The sequence below is a fragment of the Anabrus simplex genome, chromosome 2 (assembly GCF_040414725.1).
Source record: "Anabrus simplex isolate iqAnaSimp1 chromosome 2, ASM4041472v1, whole genome shotgun sequence".
NCBI lineage: Eukaryota > Metazoa > Arthropoda > Insecta > Orthoptera > Tettigoniidae > Anabrus > Anabrus simplex.
This window is the reverse complement of record NC_090266.1, coordinates 180,231,706-180,255,642: the sequence shown is the minus strand read 5'-3', so window position 1 is coordinate 180,255,642 and position 23,937 is coordinate 180,231,706. Positions and strand designations below refer to the sequence as shown.

The window sequence follows — 23,937 nt, the reverse complement described above, 5'->3', positions numbered from 1 at the left end:
TGCTTCACTGTACCATTACGGAGTCATGACGAGTGCATTATTCGCTAAATCACATTCCCAGTGAGCAGTTTGTGGAAGACACTACATAGTATTCTTTTGTAAGTAAGACTCTGGATTATTCCTCTCCAAGAAAATGCTCACTCGTGCGCGTAGAGGCGCGCGGCTGTGAGCTTGCATCCGGGAGATAGTAGGTTCGAATCCCACTATCGGCAGCCCTGAAGATGGTTTTCCGTGGTTTCCCATTTTCACACCAGGCAAATGCTGGGGCTGCACCTTAATTAAGGCCACGGCTGCTTCCTTCCAACTCCTAGGCCTTTCCTATCCCATCGTCGCCATAAGACCTATCTGTATCAGTGCGACGTAAAGCCCCTAGCAAAAAAACTCACTGAGGATAGTGTTTTACAGGGAAGCTGGAGATAATATGTTGTTGGGCACAGAACTGAATATTGCTAAAAGAAATTGTAGGCCAAGGTTTTTTCAGCACTTGGTTGGTTTTTCCTTGACCGATTGGACATGGCATTTGTCTTACATCTAGACACAGAAGTTATTCTTTTTCATGGTGAAGTTGTTTGATTAAAAGTGTATAGTGAGGTGACTGGGTTATATAAGACTGGGTTTGTTTTACATTCAGTAATAACCCGGGATAAATAGATTTCGGGGTGATGATGCTATGGTATGTATGTATGTATATAAGGTCAAGAGTGGACAGTCGTCTTATCTGTAAGAAATAATGGATCTGAAGCATGGCCTTCAGAATTATGTATAGTTGTGGTGTATAGATTGTAGATGTTATTTGTGGATGTTTATACTGGTCCCGTAACGTGATGATAATTGTTGATGTTTGTTTTGTTTTAATTTTGTTTTGGGAGAAATATCTAGTGGTGAAACTGAGAGCAAATCTTTTACTGGTGGAGTAAGGAGAAACCCAACATGCTACCGAAATTTAATTTCAGCGTTAAATATTAACAGGTAAGGTAATGAAGCAAGTTTGGATTGTAATTATGTTAGTAGTAAATCGATTACAGATATGCATGTGTTAACGTTCTTTGCTGCTTTAGAAGAGGACTGGACCAACCTTTCATCTGTGAATTTTGCATGAGCTTGTGAATTCTATACCATGAAAAAGTCCTGCTGTTATCAGTGCTCAAATATATGCACCTCAGTACTAAATTCGTACCTCAACATCTGTGTATTTGTGTATTGATGTAATGTTCTATCTATAAAATACTTCTGATCTGCAAAATTTTAAATTTACTTTTTGCATAAGATAGTTATGTTCAAATAAGAGCTATGTTAATACTAAATCATTACAAATATACGTGTGTTTAAGTTGGTAATTGTTAATTTTTAATTTAACATCATTAAAGAATTTTGAACAAAAGCTACGCACAAAATACTTTTGAGCGGTAGCGTACACATGGTTCTTCAGGTCATGATATGATGGTAACGAGAAGAGATTTTTCCTGTCAGTTTAACCAAGCACTAACACATACAGATTCATGGCAAAGCTGGCAACTGTCAAATATTCGACACTTTGGTGCCTGATGTAGGGGTACTGTCGAATATTTTACATGTTCGTATTTCTTCTCGTAATTTCCTCTTTTCTTCAACAGATGTTATGACAATCTACTTCTTGTCGTTCTCTATCTCCACAGCAGCCACGAGTTCATTTTCACTCATATTTACAACCTCTTTGAGCACAATTCCTAAGAAATAAATGACTGCAGTTTTCCAAAAATCTGTTTGAGTGCCATTTCTGTAGTGTCTGTAAACAAACATTCATGGGTTATACTTTGCTATTCTATTTCATTTTATTTTATAGTTTTCTGTTTGGTGCAAGTTATTTACTTCTGTATATATATATATTGTTATCTGATTGATTATATACATTCTTAGTTCAGTGTGTGTCTAAATAATGCATCTTCACTTCATTATGGAAAGTTAGTGATGAGTATGGCAAAATTTGTTGGAAGATGAAAGTGACTGACTTTGAGGTTACTGAGAATGAACCAACAGATTCAGAGTCAGATTTGGAATGTTTATCAGCAATTTTTCGCATGAATATCGGAAAGTGAAAGTGATGACAAAACTCCCATAAAGCAACCTATCATAACGTGGTCTTTTATTTGTTTTCACTCAATTTGTTTTACGTTACACTGACACACTGATGTATCCACAAAGACACACACAAAATGCTGTCAGTTTGAACACTTACTTATTCACATTTATTTACAAATTAAATACACATAACCTTAATCACTGTTTCGCAAACAAAACACTTCACTTCGAAAACATCAACAAACCACCATTTTAACAACCGCCTATCACTAGCACATGGAGATTACAACCTTGAAACAGATGACTGCTGACTAGCATGTCGTCCACAACACGACGTCACAAGTACAATTCCTGTTAAACCATAACTCCAACTAAACAGTAACTCATATACCATCAAGACCGCCTCCTTATATTGGTGCCTGACCAGACTTCTAGAAAGATATAGTACACAACACCTTCTCGTAAATTCTAGAGTGCTAACAACATGGTTATAATGTATAGAATATTCTACCATCACCTCGTCTGATCTAGAACCATTATGGATGTTGCAGTGTTTTTCACAATTCTGTAGTGGATTACACGTCATATACAGGTAATAATAAATTATTAACATTAATTACAGGTTCTTACATTAACTAAACTTATATTTATGTACAGCACATGTCTCATGACACAACCTCACAAATAATCTGATCGTATCGTCTGTAGACATAACATAAATAATAATAATAATAATCATAATAATAATAATAATAATAATAATAATAATAATAATAATAATAATAACAACATACATACATACATACATACATTATCATTATAGACTGTTATGCCTCTCAGCGTTCAGTCTGCAACCCTCACTGAATTTACTAAACGTCGCCACAATCCTCAATTTGCAACTAGTGTTGTGGCCTCATTTAGTTCTATACCTCTTATCTATAAATTGTTAGAAACCGAGTCTAACCATCGTCGTCTTGGTCTCCCTCTACTTCTCTTACCCTCCATAACAAAGTCCATTATTCTCCTAGGTAACCTATCCTCCTCCATTCGCCTCACATGACCCCACCACCGAAGCCGGTTTATGCATACAGCTTCATCCATCGAGTTCATTCCTAAATTAGCCTTTATCTCCTCATTCCGAGTACCCTGCTGCCATTGTTCCCACCTGTTTGTACCAGCAATCATTCTCGCTACTTTCATGTCTGTTACTTCTAACTTATGAATAAGATATCCTGAGTCCACCCAGCTTTCGCACCCGTAAAGCAAAGTTGGTCTGAAAACAGACCGATGTAAAGATAGTTTCATCTGGGAGCTGACTTCCTTCTTACAGAATACTGCTGATTGCAATTGCGAGCTCACTGCATTAGCTTTACTACACCTTGATTCAATCTCACTTACTATATTACCATCCTGGGAGAACACACATCCTAAATACTTGAAATTATCGACCTGTTCTAGCTTTGTATCACCTATCTGACATTCGATTCTGTTGAATTTCTTACCTACTGACATCAATTTAGTCTTCGAGAGGCTAATTTTCATACCATACTCATTGCACCTATTTTCAAGTTCCAAGATATTAGACTGCAGGCTTTCGGCACAGTCTGCAATTAAGACCAAGTCGTCAGCATAGGGGAAACTGCTTACTACATTTCCACCTAACTGAATCCCTCCCTGCCATTTTATACCTTTCAGCAGATGATCCATGTAAACTACAAATAGCAAAGGTGAAAGATTACAGCCTTGTCTAACTCCTGTAAGTAATTTGAACCAAGAACTCATTCTACCATCCATTCTCACTGAAGCCCAATTGTCAACATAAATGCCTTTGATTGATTTTAATAATCTACCCTTAATTCCATAGTCCCCTAGTATGGCGAACATCTTTTCCCTCGGTACCCTGTCATATGCTTTCTCTAGATCTACGAAACATAAACACAACTGCCTATTCCTCTCGTAGCATTTTTTAATTACCTGGCGCATACTGAAAATCTGACCCTCACAACCACTCTGTGGTCTGAAACCACTCTGGTTTTCATCCAACTTCCTCTCAACGACTGATCGCACTCTCCCTTCCAGGATGCCAGTGAATACTTTGCCTGGTATACTAATCAATGAGATACCTCGATAGTTGGTGCAATCCTTCCTGTTCTCTTGCTTATAGATAGGTGCAATTACTGCTTTTGTCCAATCTGAAGGTACCTTACCAACACTCCACGCTAATTTTACTACTATATGAAGCCATTTCATCCCTGCCTTCCCACTGTACTTCACCATTTCAGGTCTAATTTCATCTATTCCTGCAGCCTTATGACAATGGAGTTTATTTACTATCCTTTCCACTTCCTCAAGCATAATTTCACCAACATCCTTTTCCTCCTCCCCATGAGCTTGGGTGTTTGCAACACCACCATGATGATTTCCTTTTACATTGAGAAGATGTTCAAAATATTCTCTCCACCTCTCCAGTGATTCCCTGGGATCTATTATGAGTTCACCTGAATTACTCAAAACACTGTTCATTTCCTTTTTCCCTCCCTTCCTAAGATTCTTTATTACTGTCCAGAAAGGTTTCCCTGCTGCTTGACCTAGCCTTTCCAGGTTATTACCAAAATCTTCCCATGACTTTTTGGATTCAACAACTATTTGTTTCGCTCTGTTTCTTTCATCTACGTACCAATCCCTGTCTGCCTTGGCCCTTGTTTGGAGCCATTTCTGATAAGCCTTCTTTTTACGTTTACAAGCTGCTCTCACTTCATCATTCCACCAAGATGTTCGCCTTTTCCTATCTTTACACACAGTTGTTCCTAGGCATTCCCTTGCTGTTTCTACTACAGCATCCCTGTATGCCACCCATTCACTTTCTATATCCTGAACCTGCTTACTGTCTACTGTTCGAAACTTCTCACTAACCATATCCATGTACTTCTGTCTAATTTTCTCGTCCTGGAGACTTTCTACCCTTATTCGTTTGCAGACAGATTTCACTTTCTCTACCCTAGGCCTAGAGATACTTAGTTCACTACAGATCAGATGGTGGTCTGTATCATCGAAAAATCTGCGAAAAACTGGTACATTCCTAACAGATTTTCCTGAATTCAAAGTCTGTTAAGATATAGTCTATTATGGATCTGGTACCCCTAGCCTCCCATGTGTAGCGGTGAATAGCCTTATGCTTGAAGAATGTATTCGTAACAGCTAAACACATAGTAGCACAGAAGTCCAGCAAACGCTTCCCATTCCCATTAGCTTCCATATCTTCCCCACATTTACCAATCACCCTTTCATATCCTTCAGTTCTATTCCCAACTCTCGCATTGAAATCGCCCATTAGCACTATTCTATCCTTGCTGTTGACCCTGACCACAATGTCACTCAATGCTTCATAAAACTTGTCAACTTCATCCTCATCTGCACCCTCACATGGTGAATACACGGACACAATTCTTGTCCTAATTCCTCCCACTGACAAATCTACCCACATTATTCGCTCATTTACGTGCCTAACAGAAACTATGTTGCGTGCAATGGTATTCCTGATAAAGAGCCCTACCCCAGACTCTGCCCTTCCCTTTCTAACACCCGTAAAGTACACTTTATAATCTCCTCTCTCTTCCTCATGATCTCCCCTTACCCGAATATCACTTACTCCTAGCACATCCAGATGCATCCTCTTTGCCGACTCAGCCAGTTCTACCTTCTTTCTTCCATAAGCCTCATTAATATTGATAGCTCCCCATCGAATTCCATTTCGTTCACCAAGTTGTTTCCAAGGAGTCCCTCGCCTGTCAAATGGGAGTGGGACTCCATTACTCCTATAGGTCCGAGGCTTGCTTAAAGTGTTCTGAGCTCGGTAAATTCATGAAGCAGGATGCTGCCCTACTTGCACATAGTCCAAGTGAGGATTTCTCCTCTAACGGGTTATGGACCTCCGATGAATTATATAGTCCTAGCCGCCTGAGCACAAGGAGGGCCACGACTCAGAATATGTCCGAGATGCCCACTCCCATTCCATAACAACTGGTATCCCGACTCTCAGGGCCACTTACTAGGCCACTCAGCCGTTGCCCATGGTTCACGAACTAGGACGTGACTACAGTAACCCACAAACATGAACCATTAATAATAATAATAATAATAATAATAATAATAATAATAATAATAATAATAATAATAATTCGAGCTCAATATTTGCATTATTTACCCATGGGCGAGAGCATATTGTTTTCAAGTTATATCAGTTTATCATAGTTGCGCCAACACATATGTGAAGCTTATTTCCAAAAGGTACCAAATCCAAAAAAATCGAAATTGAGATTATGATAGAAACGTACGTTGGTAGGTAGCTCCATCGTAAGAAAGAAAAAGAAATAGCCAAAACAACCTAAATCCATGTCAAACAGGGCATTAAAAATCTTGTTTGATACCAATAAGTACCAAATCCTGTGGCCTGAATGTGCCAATACGTATTGTATCCATTCAGCCAATGAGAGGCCATTTCTGGGTCACATGAACTGCAGCAAAATGGCTGCGCTATGTTTACATGACATGAAGTGACAGTTTTCTTACGAAGTTGGTTTTGTTACTGTGTATTATTTGTTTTTCAAAAGTATGGAATCAGATATCCCAGGTGAGTATTGTGATACTCCTGAAGAAGTAAATAAAGCAAGGAAGAGGGTATTAGCTCCCGGTAAATGGAAGAAGACGCGTACTAAAGTGCAAAAATACGAGAGTAAAGTGAGTGTTAAACCAAAAATTGCTTGTTTCCACAATGTTGATGAGATTTGTAGAGCCCGTGATTCAAACGAACAAGAAATAGTAGCATTTCATGGTGCCTTTTGGTGCTGTTTCTCAAAAAAAAAAAAATTGCTTTGTATATTGATGCTGTATCAAGAGAAAGGCATAGGCCTAATCAAAAGTAAAAATGTATGTGTGTTTCAATGAAAATGAGGATTAAATATAAAGCTAGAAGTGATAGTGGTGTTGTCAGTGTACTGGATAATATTATCCATTGTCTAGTTCACAAGTTATTTACTATATTCAAGTTCTTTACACAAACTACAATCATAATTCCTGAAGTCCAGTACTGGTACTTAGCATTATTTTCATTGGTTTGTTCAATTTTATTTAATATTATTTAAATAATCTATGCCTTCACTGTAAATACCTTAAATCTAATTATTGCATAACTAAATACAGTCAGTTTTATCGAAGATTCTGATGACTGCAGTGAAATTTATGTCTTTCAGGTGAAGGTATTTAGAGTTTCAGTGCCAAAAAGTACCAAATACATCATTTTCTTTGAATATTTCCTGAACTGCAAAAGCTTAAACAGAAATAATCTGTATAAAAATGCATTTATTCTATCTAAACATTGCTCAAATGAATTTTCAGTTGAAATTTTATACTGAGCGTTTTTCCTCTCTCCTGTAAAATATTACTGTTTGGATTTGGTACCTTTTGGAAATAAGCTTCTCATATGTCTTATGGTGACAATGGTATGGGAATGGCCTAGGAGTGTCAAGGAAGTGGCTGTGGCCTTAATTAAGGTACAGCCTGGTGTGAAAATGGAAAACCACGAAAAACCAACTTCAGGGCTGTCGACAGCGGGGTTCGAACCCACTATCTCCTGGATGCAAGCTCACAGCTGCGGGCCCCTAACCACACGGCCAACTTGCCCAGTACAATGTGGTCTAAGATCACACTTCTAAATGATCGCATGCCAATACATTTTCCCTAATATTTTCAAGAATATACCTCTCAGAGTGATGAAACTTTTGCTATTCTCTGGACCACCTTTTGAGCAGACTAAAGCGGAAGTGACGTCATTGTCTCGTCACACTCGCCGTGGTTGCCAAATGAGCCGCCACACGATTCAAAGTTGTACTCCACCACTATAATACAGCACTGCTCACGGATTGAACCTCAAATGAATTTAAAATAATCAATACATTAAGGTATGCGTGTTAGAATCCAATGCAGTATTTTAGCGGCTTACATCTTTAAACATTTATTTTACTGAATTACATTTTAAATGTGAAAACCTACAATCTCTGTTCCAGTCAATGACCGGGTCAGGGATGGAATAAATGAAGCCCCAATTTTCGGCGAGGATAGGAACTGAGCCGGCTGCCGAAGCCTGTCTCACTCCTCTGGGGCAATGATTAATGACTGATAAATGAAATTAATAATAATAATAATATTGCTATTTGCTTTACGTCCCACTAACTACTTTTTCGGTCTTCGGAGACGCCGAGGTGCCGGAATTTAGTCCCGCAGGAGTTCTTTTACGTGCCAGTAAATCTACCGACATGAGGCTGACGTATTTGAGCACCTTCAAATACCACCGGACTGAGCCAGGATCGAACCTGCCAAGTTGGGGTCAGAAGGCCAGCGCCTCAACCGTCTGAGCCACTCAGCCCGGCGATAGATGAAATTAAATGATACTGGAGAGTGATGTTGGAATGAAAGATGACAGGGAAAACCGGAATACCCTGAGAAAAACCTGTCCCGCCACCGCTTTGTCCAGCACAAATCTCACATGGAGTGACGGGGATTTGAACCACGGAACCCAGCGTTGAGAGGCCGACGCGCTGCCACCTGAGCCACAGAGGCTTTCACAATTTGAATGTACTAACTACAATTTCACGCTTAAAAAAGCATTGCGAACGAATTCTTTTGACATAAACAGTAAGCATTACATTCATTAAAATATTACTATTATTATTATCAATATATATAAAACATTTTATTATTTATTATTCACTATTGAAAATGAAAACCTACAACCTGTTTTCCAGTCATTGACCGGGTCAAGGATATAATGAATGAATCATACATAGGCTATTATTACGATAGGGTCGCCACTCCCAAAGTGATGTATATTAATGACTGATAGATGGTATGAAATTAGAATGGAGAGTGTTGCTGGAATGAAAGATGACAGGGAAAACCGGAGTACCCGGAGAAAAACCTGTCCCGCCTCTGCTTTGTCCAGCACAAATCTCACATGGAATGACCAGGATTTGAACCATGGTATCCAGCGGTGAGAGGCTGGCGCCTCAGTCACGGAGGCTCCTTATTATTCACTATTATTATACAAATATATGGCCTGAGTCCTGACTGAAATGAGCTGCTACTCACGGGCGATTTATGAATAAGCGAGAGAAGTAAGGATTATGTACTCGAACTGGAATTAACTTGAAACTGACAGATGAAGTTGGGGATCCAGGCGAAAACCTGTCCCACCTCCGCTTTGTCCAGCACACTTTCAATAAATTAATTATTACAAATATTTTTATAAATAGTATTATTAGGGCCTACATATTATTATTATTATTATTATTATTATTATTATTATTATTATTATTATTATCATCATCATCATGCAGGAGGTTTCAGCGTCAGCTTACCTTGTGCTGCAGTAATTAATCTGTGTCACTATTGAGTGGCTGCACATCCCAGTCGGAATCAGAGCCGGGGTCAGCACACGAGGTAAACCAATCCCGCCATCAATACTATTCGCTCGGAAATGCTTATAAACAGACAGAATCATATTTCTCTCGCCAGACGTAAAAATCTTGCGTTTCTTCAACTGATAACAGTCTGGTGAATTTTGGCTCTGATCCATTGCACAATAATATCCAATAACGAGTAAGAAGAAACCTACAAACGTACAAGAGACTACAAGAATTATGAATTAGCACACAATACGCATAAACAGACTATGATTGGAACTGCACCCACGTGTTCAGGATATCCACTGAGTGAGTAAATATGGCAGATGATATAGATGTTGATTCCCATAGGGAATCTGAAATATTTGTTCCGAACGAGTAAATTTATAATACCAATATAAATGGTCCGTTATTGGACATTATAAATTTTCCAGCTAACTCATTCCTGGTTGCCAGCGTTTTGCCCTCGTGTGCTAGGCTGGGCTCATCAGTTGGTACCTAGCACACCTACCAAGACGCTAGCTAGTGCATACCGTGGAGGCCACTGCATAAGCTAATTGTAGCCACCAGCAGTGCCAATGCACTATGAGACACTTTGTCCCATTATCAAAAATTGATGCCTGCTTGGCCATCAGATGATATAGATGTTGATTCCCATAGGGAATCTGAAATATTTGTTCCGAATGAGTAAATTTATAATACCAATATAAATGGTTCGTTATTGGACATTATAAATTTTCCAGCTAACTCATTCCTGGTTGCCAGCGTTTCGCACTCGTGTGCTAGGCTGGGCTCATCTATATCATCTGATGGCCAAGCAGGCATCAATTTTTGATAATGGGACAAAGTGTCTCATAGTGCATTGGCACTGCTGGTGGCTACAATTAGCTTACGCAGTGGCCTCCACGGTATGCACTAGCTAGCGTCTTGGTAGGTGTGCTAGGTACCAACTGATGAGCCCAGCCTAGCACACGAGGGCGAAACGCTGGCAACCAGGAATGAGTTAGCTGGAAAATTTATAATGTCCAATAACGGACCATTTATACTGGTATTATAAATTTACTCATTCGGAACAAATATTTCAGATTCCCTATGGGAATCAACATCTATATCATCTGATGGCCAAGCAGGCATCAATTTTTGATAATGGGACAAAGTGTCTCATAGTGCATTGGCACTGCTGGTGGCTACAATTAGCTTACGCAGTGGCCTCCACGGTATGCACTAGCTAGCGTCTTGGTAGGTGTGCTAGGTACCAACTGATGAGCCCAGCCTAGCACACGAGGGCGAAACGCTGGCAACCAGGAATGAGTTAGCTGGAAAATTTATAATGTCCAATAACGGACCATTTATATTGGTATTATAAATTTACTCATTCGGAACAAATATTTCAGATTCCCTATGGGAATCAACATCTATATCATCTGATGGCCAAGCAGGCATCAATTTTTGATAATGGGACAAAGTGTCTCATAGTGCATTGGCACTGCTGGTGGCTACAATTAGCTTACGCAGTGGCCTCCACGGTATGCACTAGCTAGCGTCTTGGTAGGTGTGCTAGGTACCAACTGATGAGCCCAGCCTAGCACACGAGGGCGAAACGCTGGGAACCAGGAATGAGTTAGCTGGAAAATTTATAATGTCCAATAACGGACCATTTATATTGGTATTATAAATTTACTCATTCGGAACAAATATTTCAGATTCCCTATGGGAATCAACATCTATATCATCTGATGGCCAAGCAGGCATCAATTTTTGATAATGGGACAAAGTGTCTCATAGTGCATTGGCACTGCTGGTGGCTACAATTAGCTTACGCAGTGGCCTCCACGGTATGCACTAGCTAGCGTCTTGGTAGGTGTGCTAGGTACCAACTGATGAGCCCAGCCTAGCACACGAGGGCGAAACGCTGGCAACCAGGAATGAGTTAGCTGGAAAATTTATAATGTCCAATAACGGACCATTTATATTGGTATTATAAATTTACTCATTCGGAACAAATATTTCCGATTCCCTATGGGAATCAACATCTATATCAGCTGATGGCCAAGCAGGCATCAATTTTTGATAATGGGACAAAGTGTCTCATAGTGCATTGGCACTGTTGGTGGCTACAATTAGCTTACGCAGTGGCCTCCACGGTATGCACTAGCTAGCGTCTTGTTAGGTGTGCTAGGTACCAACTGATGAGCCCAGCCTAGCACACGAGGGCGAAACGCTGGCAACCAGGAATGAGTTAGCTGGAAAATTTATAATGTCCAATAACGGACCATTTATATTGGTATTATAAATTTACTCATTCGGAACAAATATTTCAGATTCCCTATGGGAATCAACATCTATATCATCTGATGGCCAAGCAGGCATCAATTTTTGATAATGGGACAAAGTGTCTCATAGTGCATTGGCACTACTGGTGGCTACAATTAGCTTACGCAGTGGCCTCCACGGTATGCACTAGCTAGCGTCTTGGTAGGTGTGCTAGGTACCAACTGATGAGCCCAGCCTAGCACACGAGGGCGAAACGCTGGCAACCAGGAATGAGTTAGCTGGAAAATTTATAATGTCCAATAACGGACCATTTATATTGGTATTATAAATATGGCAGCTCCGCATTGACTGCACCATTGCCAAAACTCGAACTCGCTCTGAGTAGCGCACCCCCCTTAGGCTTCGGCCACAGTGCAGGCAGTGAGCGGAGCATTGCCGCTGTCAAAAGTTGTGGAGTGGGGGAGGAGGGAGCGTTGGTGTGGACATCTTGCGAGAGTTAGTCAGCGGCGCGGCGTGTCCCCTGCACGTGGTGATTAGATAATGGCGGTATCAAAGTTTTCCCGTTTGTCTTTGCTTTTAGAAAATTCTTACCTAAAAAGAAGAGTTCGAAGTAGGGTCAGGAGAGAATTTGGTGTTCATCCAATTAATAAACAGCGTGAAATGTATGGAGAATTTCATCATTTATATGGGGAACTAAGGAGATTTCCAGATAGATTTTTCGAATATACTCGTATGTCTATTCAAACGTTTGACTTCTTACTAAACAAACTTAAGGTGCGACTACAGAAGCAAGTCACCAACTTCCAGAGACCCATCAGTCCTGCAGAAAGACTAGTCATTACAATAAGGTAAGGCTATTTTTGAATTAAATGGTGCAATTGTATATATAAATTAAATTGATTAGTTCTATGTCTCCGTAAATTTTTGTGGAAGAAATTAAGTCGCTTTCGTTCAAAATACATCCAAGAGCTGTCCTACACTGCAAGGAAAAGTAAATAAGAACAAGTTAGCTTCTACTTAAAATTTACTTTTCAATATTAGAAAAAATATTAGAATATTAGAGAAATATTAGAAAAGAACGAAAGTTCCAAGGGTTTCAGTCTGTTTCACTTGCTTCGTGTCTTTTTACTGCATTTAAAACTTCAAGCAAGAGTGTACTTTGCAATGTTAATTTTTCCACCGCGCTTAAATTCTTCATATGCGGCAGGAGAGTCATTAAGAAACAGTAATCGGGATCACTGAAATCCTGTCTCTGCCTTTGTTCTTCTAATAATATGTCCATCTTTTTTTCCTCGAGCTCCAGCATCTTCTCATCGAATGGATCGATTTTACGCTTCCGGGCTCTTGGTTTTGGCGTTGTGGTATCCGAGGACACATTTGTCTGTTGCAAGTGATAAAAATCATTGTTATCCGTATTGAAGATACTGAATGTAGGATGCTAAAAGGTTTGTTTTTTCCACCTATTCAATACATATAAATTTTATAAATTAGGAATTTATTATTGATTCCACTTGAGACATGTTTCGCCCTTCATTGAGGGCATCATCAGTCAAATTATCACCTCAAGGTAAAAAATCAGTTAACTGGTTAGTAGTTGACATGTACAAATTAATACATATTATTAATACACATACAAAAATTAAGTATGGGAAATAGTTGTTCAAAAGTGATGGTTGAACATATAGGTTTATAGATGAAAAGTCAGCACCAATGCCTAAAATTAACATAGTAGAGTTCGGCAGTGGTGCTCTGGAGAAACAGTTGACGCAATCATAGGAAAATAAAAAGTTTAAAAATATTTACATTATAACAATTAAGGGAGAAAAGGTGTAGTGTTCGGCGTCAATGTTTGTAACCAAAAATTAATGTCAAAGGTTGGTAACTATACAGTATTTACATTGTTCAATTGAACAGTTGAGATAAAGTTTTAAAAATATTTACATTATAACATTCAGCGTAAATGTTTGTAATAAAAACTAATGTCAATGGTTGGTAACTATATAGTAATTACATTATCTAATTGAACAGTTGAGAATTTACAATTATATACATAATTACACAAGAGCAGCTGGTGCGCAAGGATAAAAAATTTCAGTACCAAGTGCGTCCTGATGTTTTAGAGGTTGGAAGAAGGAATTAGCATTGACATTTCAGAAATATGTAGAGCAGTTTATTTTAGTTAAAATCACCGGGGGTAGGGAAATATTTCATAGCCAAATGAGGTTTTAAAGGCATCAAGCTGAAAGTTTTCCAGTTGCAGCGCCGAGATCGGTACGGAGACTGGTCAGTGTGGATGGAGATTCATGGGTATTCCGTGCGCTTGAATGGCAACAATGGTGACAGTTATTAGTGGGTAATTGCTAATTAGGAAAATGTTGCGGGTTGAAACTCTCGCTTATTCTTTTAGTTGACTTCTGTAGCATCGAATGTGATGTGAAGACATCGGTGTGAAATGCCGGTGAGACAAATTGATATTGTTCCGTGGAATAAAGTATGGCGGACTTCGGGATGAAGTTATTGTTCTTTACTGGTCTGGTGAGATAGAATAGAGTTGCTTGTGTTGTGAACTGCTGTGGAGAGATTAGAATGTACACCGCAACTGCAGAGTCAGAGCGTTAAAGCTGGGGAGAGGCATCTTCTCATTCTGACTGCGGTTAGCAACCGCATGTGCGTATTACCGACTGAGCCTCCTTCATAGTCCACCAATACTCATCAACAATTACCTCTCAGCGACACATCAGATAACTTCCACTTCATACAATACAACTTTCAACAACACGCCGGAACCCAGCACACATCGGCACAAATATGGCGTGCCACTACGGCTCCTCTTCGCAGTCAGAATGAGAAGATACCTCACCCTAGCTTTAACGCTCTGACTCTGCAGTTGCGGTGTACATTCTAATCTCTCCACAGCAGTTCACAACACAAGCAACTCTATTCTATCTCACCAGACCAGTAAAGAACAATAACTTCATCCCGAAGTCCGCCATACTTTATTCCACGGAACAATATCAATTTGTCTCACCGGCATTTCACACCGATGTCTTCACATCACATTCGATGCTACAGAAGTCAACTAAAAGAATAAGCGAGAGTTTCAACCTGCAACATTTTCCTAATTAGCAATTACCCACTAATAACTGTCACCATTGTTGCCATTCAAACGCACGGAATACCCATGAATCTCCATCCACACTGACCAGTCTCCGTACCGATCTCGGCGCTGCAACTGGAAAACTTTCAGCTTGATGCCTTTAAAACCTCATTTGGCTATGAAATATTTCCCTACCCCCGGTGATTTTAACTAAAATAAACTGCTCTACATATTTCTGAAATGTCAATGCTAATTCCTTCTTCCAACCTCTAAAACATCAGGACGCACTTGGTACTGGAATTTTTTATCCTTGCGCACCAGCTGCTCTTGTGTAATTATGTATATAATTGTAAATTCTCAACTGTTCAATTAGATAATGTAATTACTATATAGTTACCAACCATTGACATTAGTTTTTATTACAAACATTTACGCTGAATGTTATAATGTAAATATTTTTAAAACTTTATCTCAACTGTTCAATTGAACAATGTAAATACTGTATAGTTACCAACCTTTGACATTAATTTTTGGTTACAAACATTGACGCCGAACACTACACCTTTTCTCCCTTAATTGTTATAATGTAAATATTTTTAAACTTTTTATTTTCCTATGATTGCGTCAACTGTTTCTCCAGAGCACCACTGCCGAACTCTACTATGTTAATTTTAGGCATTGGTGCTGACTTTTCATCTATAAACCTATATGTTCAACCATCACTTTTGTACAACTATTTCCCATACTTAATTTTTGTATGTGTATTAATAATATGTATTAATTTGTACATGTCAACTACTAACCAGTTACCTGATTTTTTACCTTGAGGTGATAATTTGACTGATGATGCCCTCAATGAAGGGCGAAACATGTCTCAAGTGGAATCAATAATAAATTCCTAATTTATAAAATTTATATGTATTGAATAGGTGGAAAAAACAAACCTTTTAGCATCCTACATTTGTCTGTTGCGGTATCTCCTCACCATCACTGCCAATAGTATGTTCACTTTCCCCCACATAAGAGGCGCTTGATGGCGATGGCATCTCTTGTAGGTAGAGGTTTCCCTCAGTTCTACCGGGAAGAACGACGTCCTTTACAAACATCATGGCGTCGAAAAACGCCCAAGATGATTTGACGGTTTTTGCTTCGGAACCGCTGTATGTCTTTGGAAGCTTCTGGAGTTCCTTCTGAAACTTGTCTTTCAAATTCTTCCACTTGTTTTTCGCCACGTTTCCTGAAGTAGAACACAGTCATAAATATTCAATAACTACTGTATGTGGTAATTAATATAATCTTATATTAGTCCTAATGGCTTAAAATTTGAAAAATACTTAAAAGTAAATTTCTAACCGTGTTCTTATTTTCTAGGTTTCTAGCGACAGGGGTATCGTTTCGGTCACTGGCATTTTCCTTCAGGGTAGGAAAATCTACAGTTTCTGTAATAGTGAAAGAAATCTGTGAGGTCATCCGGAGTGAACTGGTTGAAGAATTCATGCCACAACCAACTGAAGAAAAACTAAACAAAGTGGCCACTGACTACTATGAACGCTGGGGGTTCCCTAATTGCTTCGGTACAATCGACGGAAAGCACTGTCAGATAAAGTGCCCTCCTAATTCCGGCTCCAGTTATTTTAATTATCTCAAATATTTCTCCATTGTACTACAAGGTGTTGCTGACGCAGACAAAAAATTTTTAACTATTGAGGTGGGGTCGAGAGGAAAACAGAGTGATGGAGGCATTTTCACAACTTCCACTCTTTTCAATTTATTGGAAACCAATAATTTTAATGTGCCTAGTGATAAAGGACTACCGAACTCAGATGTAAAAGTGCCACTGGTACTTCTTGGAGATGAAGCCTATCCTCTAAAACCTTACCTCATGAGGCCATATCCGGGGAGAGGACTAACGCCTAGAAGGGAAAGGTTTAATAAACACTTATCTAGCGCTCGAAAATGTGTGGAATGTGCATTCGGAATATTACGCGCTAAGTGGCGATTTCTGGATACAAATATTGACACAAACGTGGAAAAGGCCATCACTTTTATCAAATGTGCTTGTGTCCTCCATAACCTAATAAGGGAAAAGGATGGTGACAGTGATCTACACTATCGTGAAGTGACTCTACAATTTCCAGAAAATGAAACTGTCCAAACTTGTGGGAACTTAGATCGCAGGAACAACAGTTGCAGTGAATATGCGAGGCAAATAAGAGAGTATTTCACTGATTATTTCAATGACTTGTAAACTGTCTGTTGGTATCACCTCATCATTATCATAAACAGAATTAAAACTGCAGACTTAGAAATAAACTACATTAATTAATTACTGTAACTAAATAGAAGGGCATATTGTAACTAACAGTAAGGGAAACGGATAGAAATAAGTACTGCTAAAACAATACACCAAAGGTTTCTTCCGAGTTACAGGCTGAGCAAATCTGTCAATAACCTCACAGAACATTGTTCTCAGTGTTAGTAGTACATAAACACTAGAACATTCATTTTTCTGTCCCCCAAGGACTCCTTTTTAGTATTTTTAGTATTAGTAGGCCTATTAAAATGCAAATTTCATATCTCATTTAAGTACTTTTATAGAAGTAGATACTATGCCGAAAACAAGTTTTCAACACAATAATATGTTACAAAATATAATAATATTAATTAAACAATTATAACAGTACGTACAATAATAATAATAATAATAATAATAATAATAATAATAATAATAATAATAATAATAATGTGTAAGTTATTAATGGCAATATTGTTTATGTTCATAACCGTGTTTGATTTTTAGTTCAATTTACCTGGAATATTTAATATCGTTCCAATCTCTTCCCATGCTTTCCTTGTCATTAGTAGGTTTTTGAAATTCTTCTCTCTGTCATTCCATAGGAAAGTGCGAGTTTGAACTTCAGAAATCAACACTTCCTTATCTGCTCTTGTTAATTCACGAACAGTCATTGCGAGCGGCGCAGCTGAAATCTCAAACAGGAATGAGCGGCTGGCGGCAGGCAGCGTTGTCCTTGAGCCAACTTCCCCTCCAAAGTGACGCGCCGCTGGCACTATGGCTGCATGCATTTGCTAACGCAGGTTTGAGTTTCATCCGTGCCGCCACACAGAGCAACGCTCCGCTCGCCGCCTGCACTGTGGCCGAAGCCTTACCCCCTCACCTACCGTGTGGCAACACCATAGGCGCTGCCCCTGTCGCCCACGCCATCCCCTGGTCTATACACGCACTTCCGCTTTAATCTGCTCAAAAGGTGGTCCGGAGAATAGTGCATTACAGATACATTATTGACAACCTGTATATCTCAGTTCATTTGTGACAGGTTCCAGTTTTCTGTACATATGATCAAAATTTTTATTACCATTTGGAATCTAGCAATTACATTTTTTGAATAGACCATACATTTTATAGTCAAATCATATGCGTAATTTCGTGTCACCGTCACAATCCTCACTGTAAAAGCTTTCTGTATATATATATATAACTTGGTAGATTTATTTCATAACTTGCGGATATTTTGCATTTTATTTAGACAAGTAAAAGCTGCCAAATATGGCTACCTCCACAGGAATTAACATTGCCATTTATAGGGTTAACGGCTGGGACTATGAAGGTAGCTGCAGTGGCCTTAAATTATGTAAAAAATATTTTTCGATTAAACTTGTTCGTAAGCACATAACTGCATTTTTTTTTGGTAAGATTGACCACCATGTACTAATTAGCCAAGAAATCTGTTATGATAATGTGCTCTTTCATTATGGGGTACTTGTACTTCGGGACATACCCATTTTCAGGCAATCACTTTTTATAATGATGTTATTTTATTTTTACGTCTCACTGACTACTTTTACGGTTTCCAGAGAATCACTTTTTATGCCACACAATGTACTTCAGGACGGCTGTTCTTAATTCAACAATATTTACTTTGGTATTGGATATAAATCTGTCCAATACAAATCGGAATTTTTTTTTGGAACACACATCATCAAAACTTTTGTTGGTAATTTGTTTCATAATGAGCTTCTTATCAAACTAAGACTATCATTCTCAGCTGAGTTAATGTAGCAAGTGAAGAAGGTAGATAATCTTGTTAGCTTACATAAAAAAAAACTATACCTACCTTCAGCAAGACAGTACTCAGGCCCACACTGGATGTAATACTATGGCTGCAATTAGAAATGCGTTCAGTGACAGGATAATTAGTAGTGGATCATGGCCAGATCTCAGTATTTTTTTTTTTTTTTTTTTTACAAGTTGTTTTATGTCGTACTGACACAGATATGTCTTATGGTGATGATGGGATAGGAAAGGCCTAGGAAAGGGAAGGAAGTGGCCGTGGCCTTAATTAAGGTACAGCCCCAGCATTTGCCTGGTGTGAAAATGGGAAACCATGGAAAACCACCTACAGGGCTGCCTTCAGTGGGGTTTGAACCCACTATCTCCCGAATACTGGATACTTGCCGCACTTAAGTGACTGCAGCTATCGAGTTCGGTGAATTTATTTGTGAAGAAGTTTGAAATAGAAAGTCTACTGGAAAAACCTGTATTTAATTAACATATTTCTTTTTCAAGCATAATACTATTGCCAAATATTTTCTTTTTCAGGTAGTTTATAAATTTATTAATCAAAATTAGTTATGTGTTATAATTATTTCAATGAAGTGCTGATATTATACACACATAAAAAAAGATTCCTTCAATTCCTTCAATTTCTTTTCTTGATCAATATTTATCCCTACTATTATATTAACTGAAAGTCTTCGGTGGAACAACTTCAGGAAAATAATAATCCTAAAATTCTCTGACAATGAACAACGATTAGTTTTTGATAAGTTACAACTGGAAATTCCACGTTCCATACTAAATTTTGGAACTGAAACACAATAAGACATTCACGCAGACAAGTGAAAGGTAGCAGATCACTACATGCATTAGTACAGCACTTAATAAAATTGGCCACTTGTAGTCTATCAAAACACAAAATGTAACACTCAATGCACTATAACATACCTGCAAAAATAACTTAATTTTTTATACGTATGCAATTGTGTTCTAAGTGTTACATTTGGTGTTTTGACAGACTGAAGAACTTACAAGTTATATTAACTAAATCAACCATGAAAAAGAATGGCTTCCTTCATAACAAATTAATACAGCACTGCAATAACCAACTAAATCAGTACTGTGCAATTGACAGACTTATTACCGGCACTCTGCTTGAAGGGCAATTATTGTAAAGTCGTCGTAAGTATGTAGCTGAGAATGAAATGAAACAAAGGGTAGCTCTGTATGAAACAGAATCTACCCTTAACAACTGACATCATATGGGTTTTAGCAACTACATAAAAGGTACTTTAAATCAAAGTACACTATAAAGGAAATGATTCTAACACTTGCACATACCATTGGAGAATTGACATCCCTTGGAGAAGACACGTCAAGGCTGGACTCGTCATCATGGCCAATGCCATACGAAACTTCCATTTTCATTTTAGCTATTTCAGGAATAAATCAGAAAGAAAATCATTCAGAGATTTAATGATGTATATGCAATTTACTGAAATTTACTGTAGAATGCAGCATATCTGATAAGAAAATTTACCAAATTTTTATTTGTTGATAACCTTGAGTAGACAAGCATTATTATTGAAGAAATTACTATATTAACACCTTCATTCTGAATAAATACAATCAATATTGTTCACAAAGAAGTGCACGGAACCAAAAGGAATTTTTGTCAGGGACAAGTTTCTATTTACAACAACTTCGAGCTATAACATATAAATTAAAACATAATTACATACCACACAAATGTGTGATGCAAGATAAAGGTGATAAATTCATAAAAATTGGTATAATGTACAAACATGAACACTATTCTTTATTCACAGACATACAACACTTAATTTCACTTATTGTGTATTGCAAAGGGAATAAACAAGTGTACAAATAAAATTAAAAAGAGAGAAAACTAGGAATGAGAATAATATCAGTAGTACTGTATTGACCTCCGGATCCTAAGATAGCAGGTTCAAACAAGGCAGAGTTAGTTGGATTCTTAAAGGACAGAGAAAAGTTCATATGGCACCCTATGTTGTATGATAAAAGCTCAGTTAACCTCGAGGCCATACTCCTCTTCAGGATTGGAAATTATGTTTCTAAATTTTTATGACTTCTTGACAAGATATTAAAAAAAAAAGAACCCAGTGAAACAGAAGGGATATTGGCACAATGGCAGCTTAAATTGTAACCAGTACTTCAGCAGTTACACAAACACAGTTAAAGGGAGGAAAGTAAATGAAATTACAAGGTACCTAAACACTATACACACCATAATCATGTAATGAACTGTGGCGAAAACAGCAGAAGTAAATATCGGTGAGGGCAACTTGACAATAACAAACAAGGAACGTGGGACGGTACTGGGAACCTACCAGGGGCATGGATATGTCTAGGTAGCAGTTTTCGGAAAATCAGCCATGATCTTTGATTTTCAAAATACTATTTACAAAATGGAATTTACAAAAACAAATAAATTACGAACAGTTTCAGTCAATGCGAAAAATACTAATACAGTGCTTGTAAAATAAAGATACATGTTCTTAGAGACACAGTTTAGAAACTCCTTGACAAGCGCGTCCTATAAGATCAAAGAGTCAAGCAAATACGATACATCAATTTACAAACCAAGTTGGCAATACAATCTTGAAGGTAAGAGCTAATACACTATGCTATTACAAATTAGAGTGAAGTTAAACTAACCTTTCAAACATTTGAGCAACATAAAAATGGCGATTAGGGCAATCTCCTGTGATACACCAACGAAAACTAAATGGAACTTAAATCTGGACAGAAAACAACAGCGCTTACCCTAAGGCAGCCCATTCTGGTAGCGAGACAACGTCGACCACGTCAAAACTCTGGCAGGCCAAGACCAAGACGGCTCAAAGACTTCAGACCCGCCCACAAAATGCTGCCTAGCCCCTTTTAAAAGGGAAATTTGGCCTTGGTGTAGCCAATTAGAACACAGGAGCTTGCCCAGATCGACCAATCACAACACTTTCTTCAGTTGCGATGTTTAAATAACTTTAAATAACACATACGATCGCGAATCTTCCATTTCCAGAATAGTAAGAACATATTTCTAGAATGTATAACTAACAAAGGCCAACACAACCTGTTCAAAAATTTGCATAACAAACTTTCTTGACTGTTCCAGAAAATATAGAAATGTAATCTACTAGTTACAATCAACCTATGTAGAACAGGTTAGGTAGCTGAATGGAATACAAATAAAATATTCTAGCACAACACTCCAGATCATACAGTAAGTACTACTTAAAAAGATTTACAAATAAAATCTTCTACAAACACTTTCCACTTCCCATATATTCTATACCTGTGTCATAAATGACATTAAATCAAATGTCAGCATGTGGAAGTTGAGGCCATACAATAATTACTATTGTAATGGGTTGGCATGGTAAATAAATAAGCACAAAAGCTAGTAACGTTCTTTTTATCAGATTTTATTATCTAAATACTAGTCTACACATTAACAATCACAGGCATATGGGATCAACACTTATGCTCACAGTACATAGCACACAATTACACAATCCGCGCTCTCACTTGTTCTCACTGTTCATTCACAATAATTCACACAGACTTTAGACACTAACACTACAGTCTCACTCAGTCACTTCATTGCCAAAGTCACAGTCTCCAGTTCACAGCCTGCTCACGTCAATATCACAGTTCGGGATTGTATTCGCTGTCCAGACAATCCGGGAGAATTTTGTTCACAGCCCCATGGCGATACACAGTGTCCTCTTCCACAGTGCACCATAACACATTAAGTCCTCCCATGGCAGTCGGCCCAAGAAAGCGACACACACAATGATGACAGGTATACAGAACAAGTCATCAGCTGCAACAGGCGGACACTAAAACAGACTGGTACAGACTGACCGCACTCTTCGCACTACTTCGCACACTGCCTGAATTCACTGCACCAATTGAACTGTCTCGCAATTGTCTCCTGCCTTTATGTAAGGGGACTGACCCTTCGAGATCCATCGGGCACATAGAAACCCGTAGGAACCTACAGATATGGAACTGCTCTCAGTCACTGGGCCTCGTAGTTTTTCCATTTTAATGCAGTGCCGCCCTGAACAAATGAATGTGGGGTCCGCCTAGCACCTAAATTTGACTATGGGGCAGACTTGAAGGGGCAGACGGGCCCAATGGTGAAGTTACGACTTAGGCACACTGGCCCGGCCCAGAGTCAGAGATTGAAATCGCAGACGTATAGGTTGTGCACTCTGCAGTATTATTAATAGGGTCTGCCTCGCCCAGGTGGTAAAAGTGTGGAGCTTCACCCGAAAGGACATGGGTTCGATTAGTCAGCAAGCGAAAAAATGTTAGAAATGAGAATTCCTCTCCTGGAAAAGCCTGGAGGTTCCCCTTAGCTTACAGAAAAAATGAGCACCAGTATAATTACATACATACATACATACATACATACATACATTATCATTATAGACTGTTATGCCTTTCAGCGTTCAGTCTGCAAGCCTCTGTGAATTTACTAAATGTCGCCACAATCTTCGATTCGCAACTAGTGTTGTGGCCTCATTTAGTTCTATACCTCTTATCTTCAAATTGTTAGAAACCGAGTTCAACCATCGTCATCTTGGACTCCCTCTACTTCTCTTACCCTCCATTGCAGAGTCCATTATTCTCCTAGGTAAACTATCCTCCTCCATTCGCCTCACACGACCCCACCACCAAAGCCGGTTTATGCATACAGCTTCATCCATCGAGTTCATTCATAAATTAGCCTTTATCTCCTCATTCCGAGTACCCTCCTGCCATTGTTCCCACCTGTTTGTACCAGCAATCATTCTCGCTACTTTCATGCCTGTTACTTCTAACTTAGGAATAAGACATCCTGAGTCCATCCAGCTTTCGCTCCCATAAAGCAAAGTTGGTCTGAAAACAGATCGATGTAAAGATAGTTTCGTTTGGGAGCTGAC

At 38.6% G+C, this 23,937-nt stretch overlaps 1 protein-coding gene across 5 annotated transcripts in view; it reads right to left on the bottom strand.

Moving 5' to 3' along the window:
* RhoGAPp190 (Rho GTPase-activating protein 190) overlaps positions 1–23,937 on the bottom strand; it is a 1,293,865-nt gene that overhangs the window by 220,614 nt on the left and 1,049,314 nt on the right. For all 5 annotated transcript variants that reach the window (XM_068226122.1, XM_068226123.1, XM_067140451.2 and 2 more), the window contains one exon: positions 20,303–20,394. In XM_068226122.1, the coding sequence (XP_068082223.1) occupies positions 20,303–20,394 (92 nt within the window). The remainder of the gene's footprint in view (positions 1–20,302; positions 20,395–23,937) is intronic.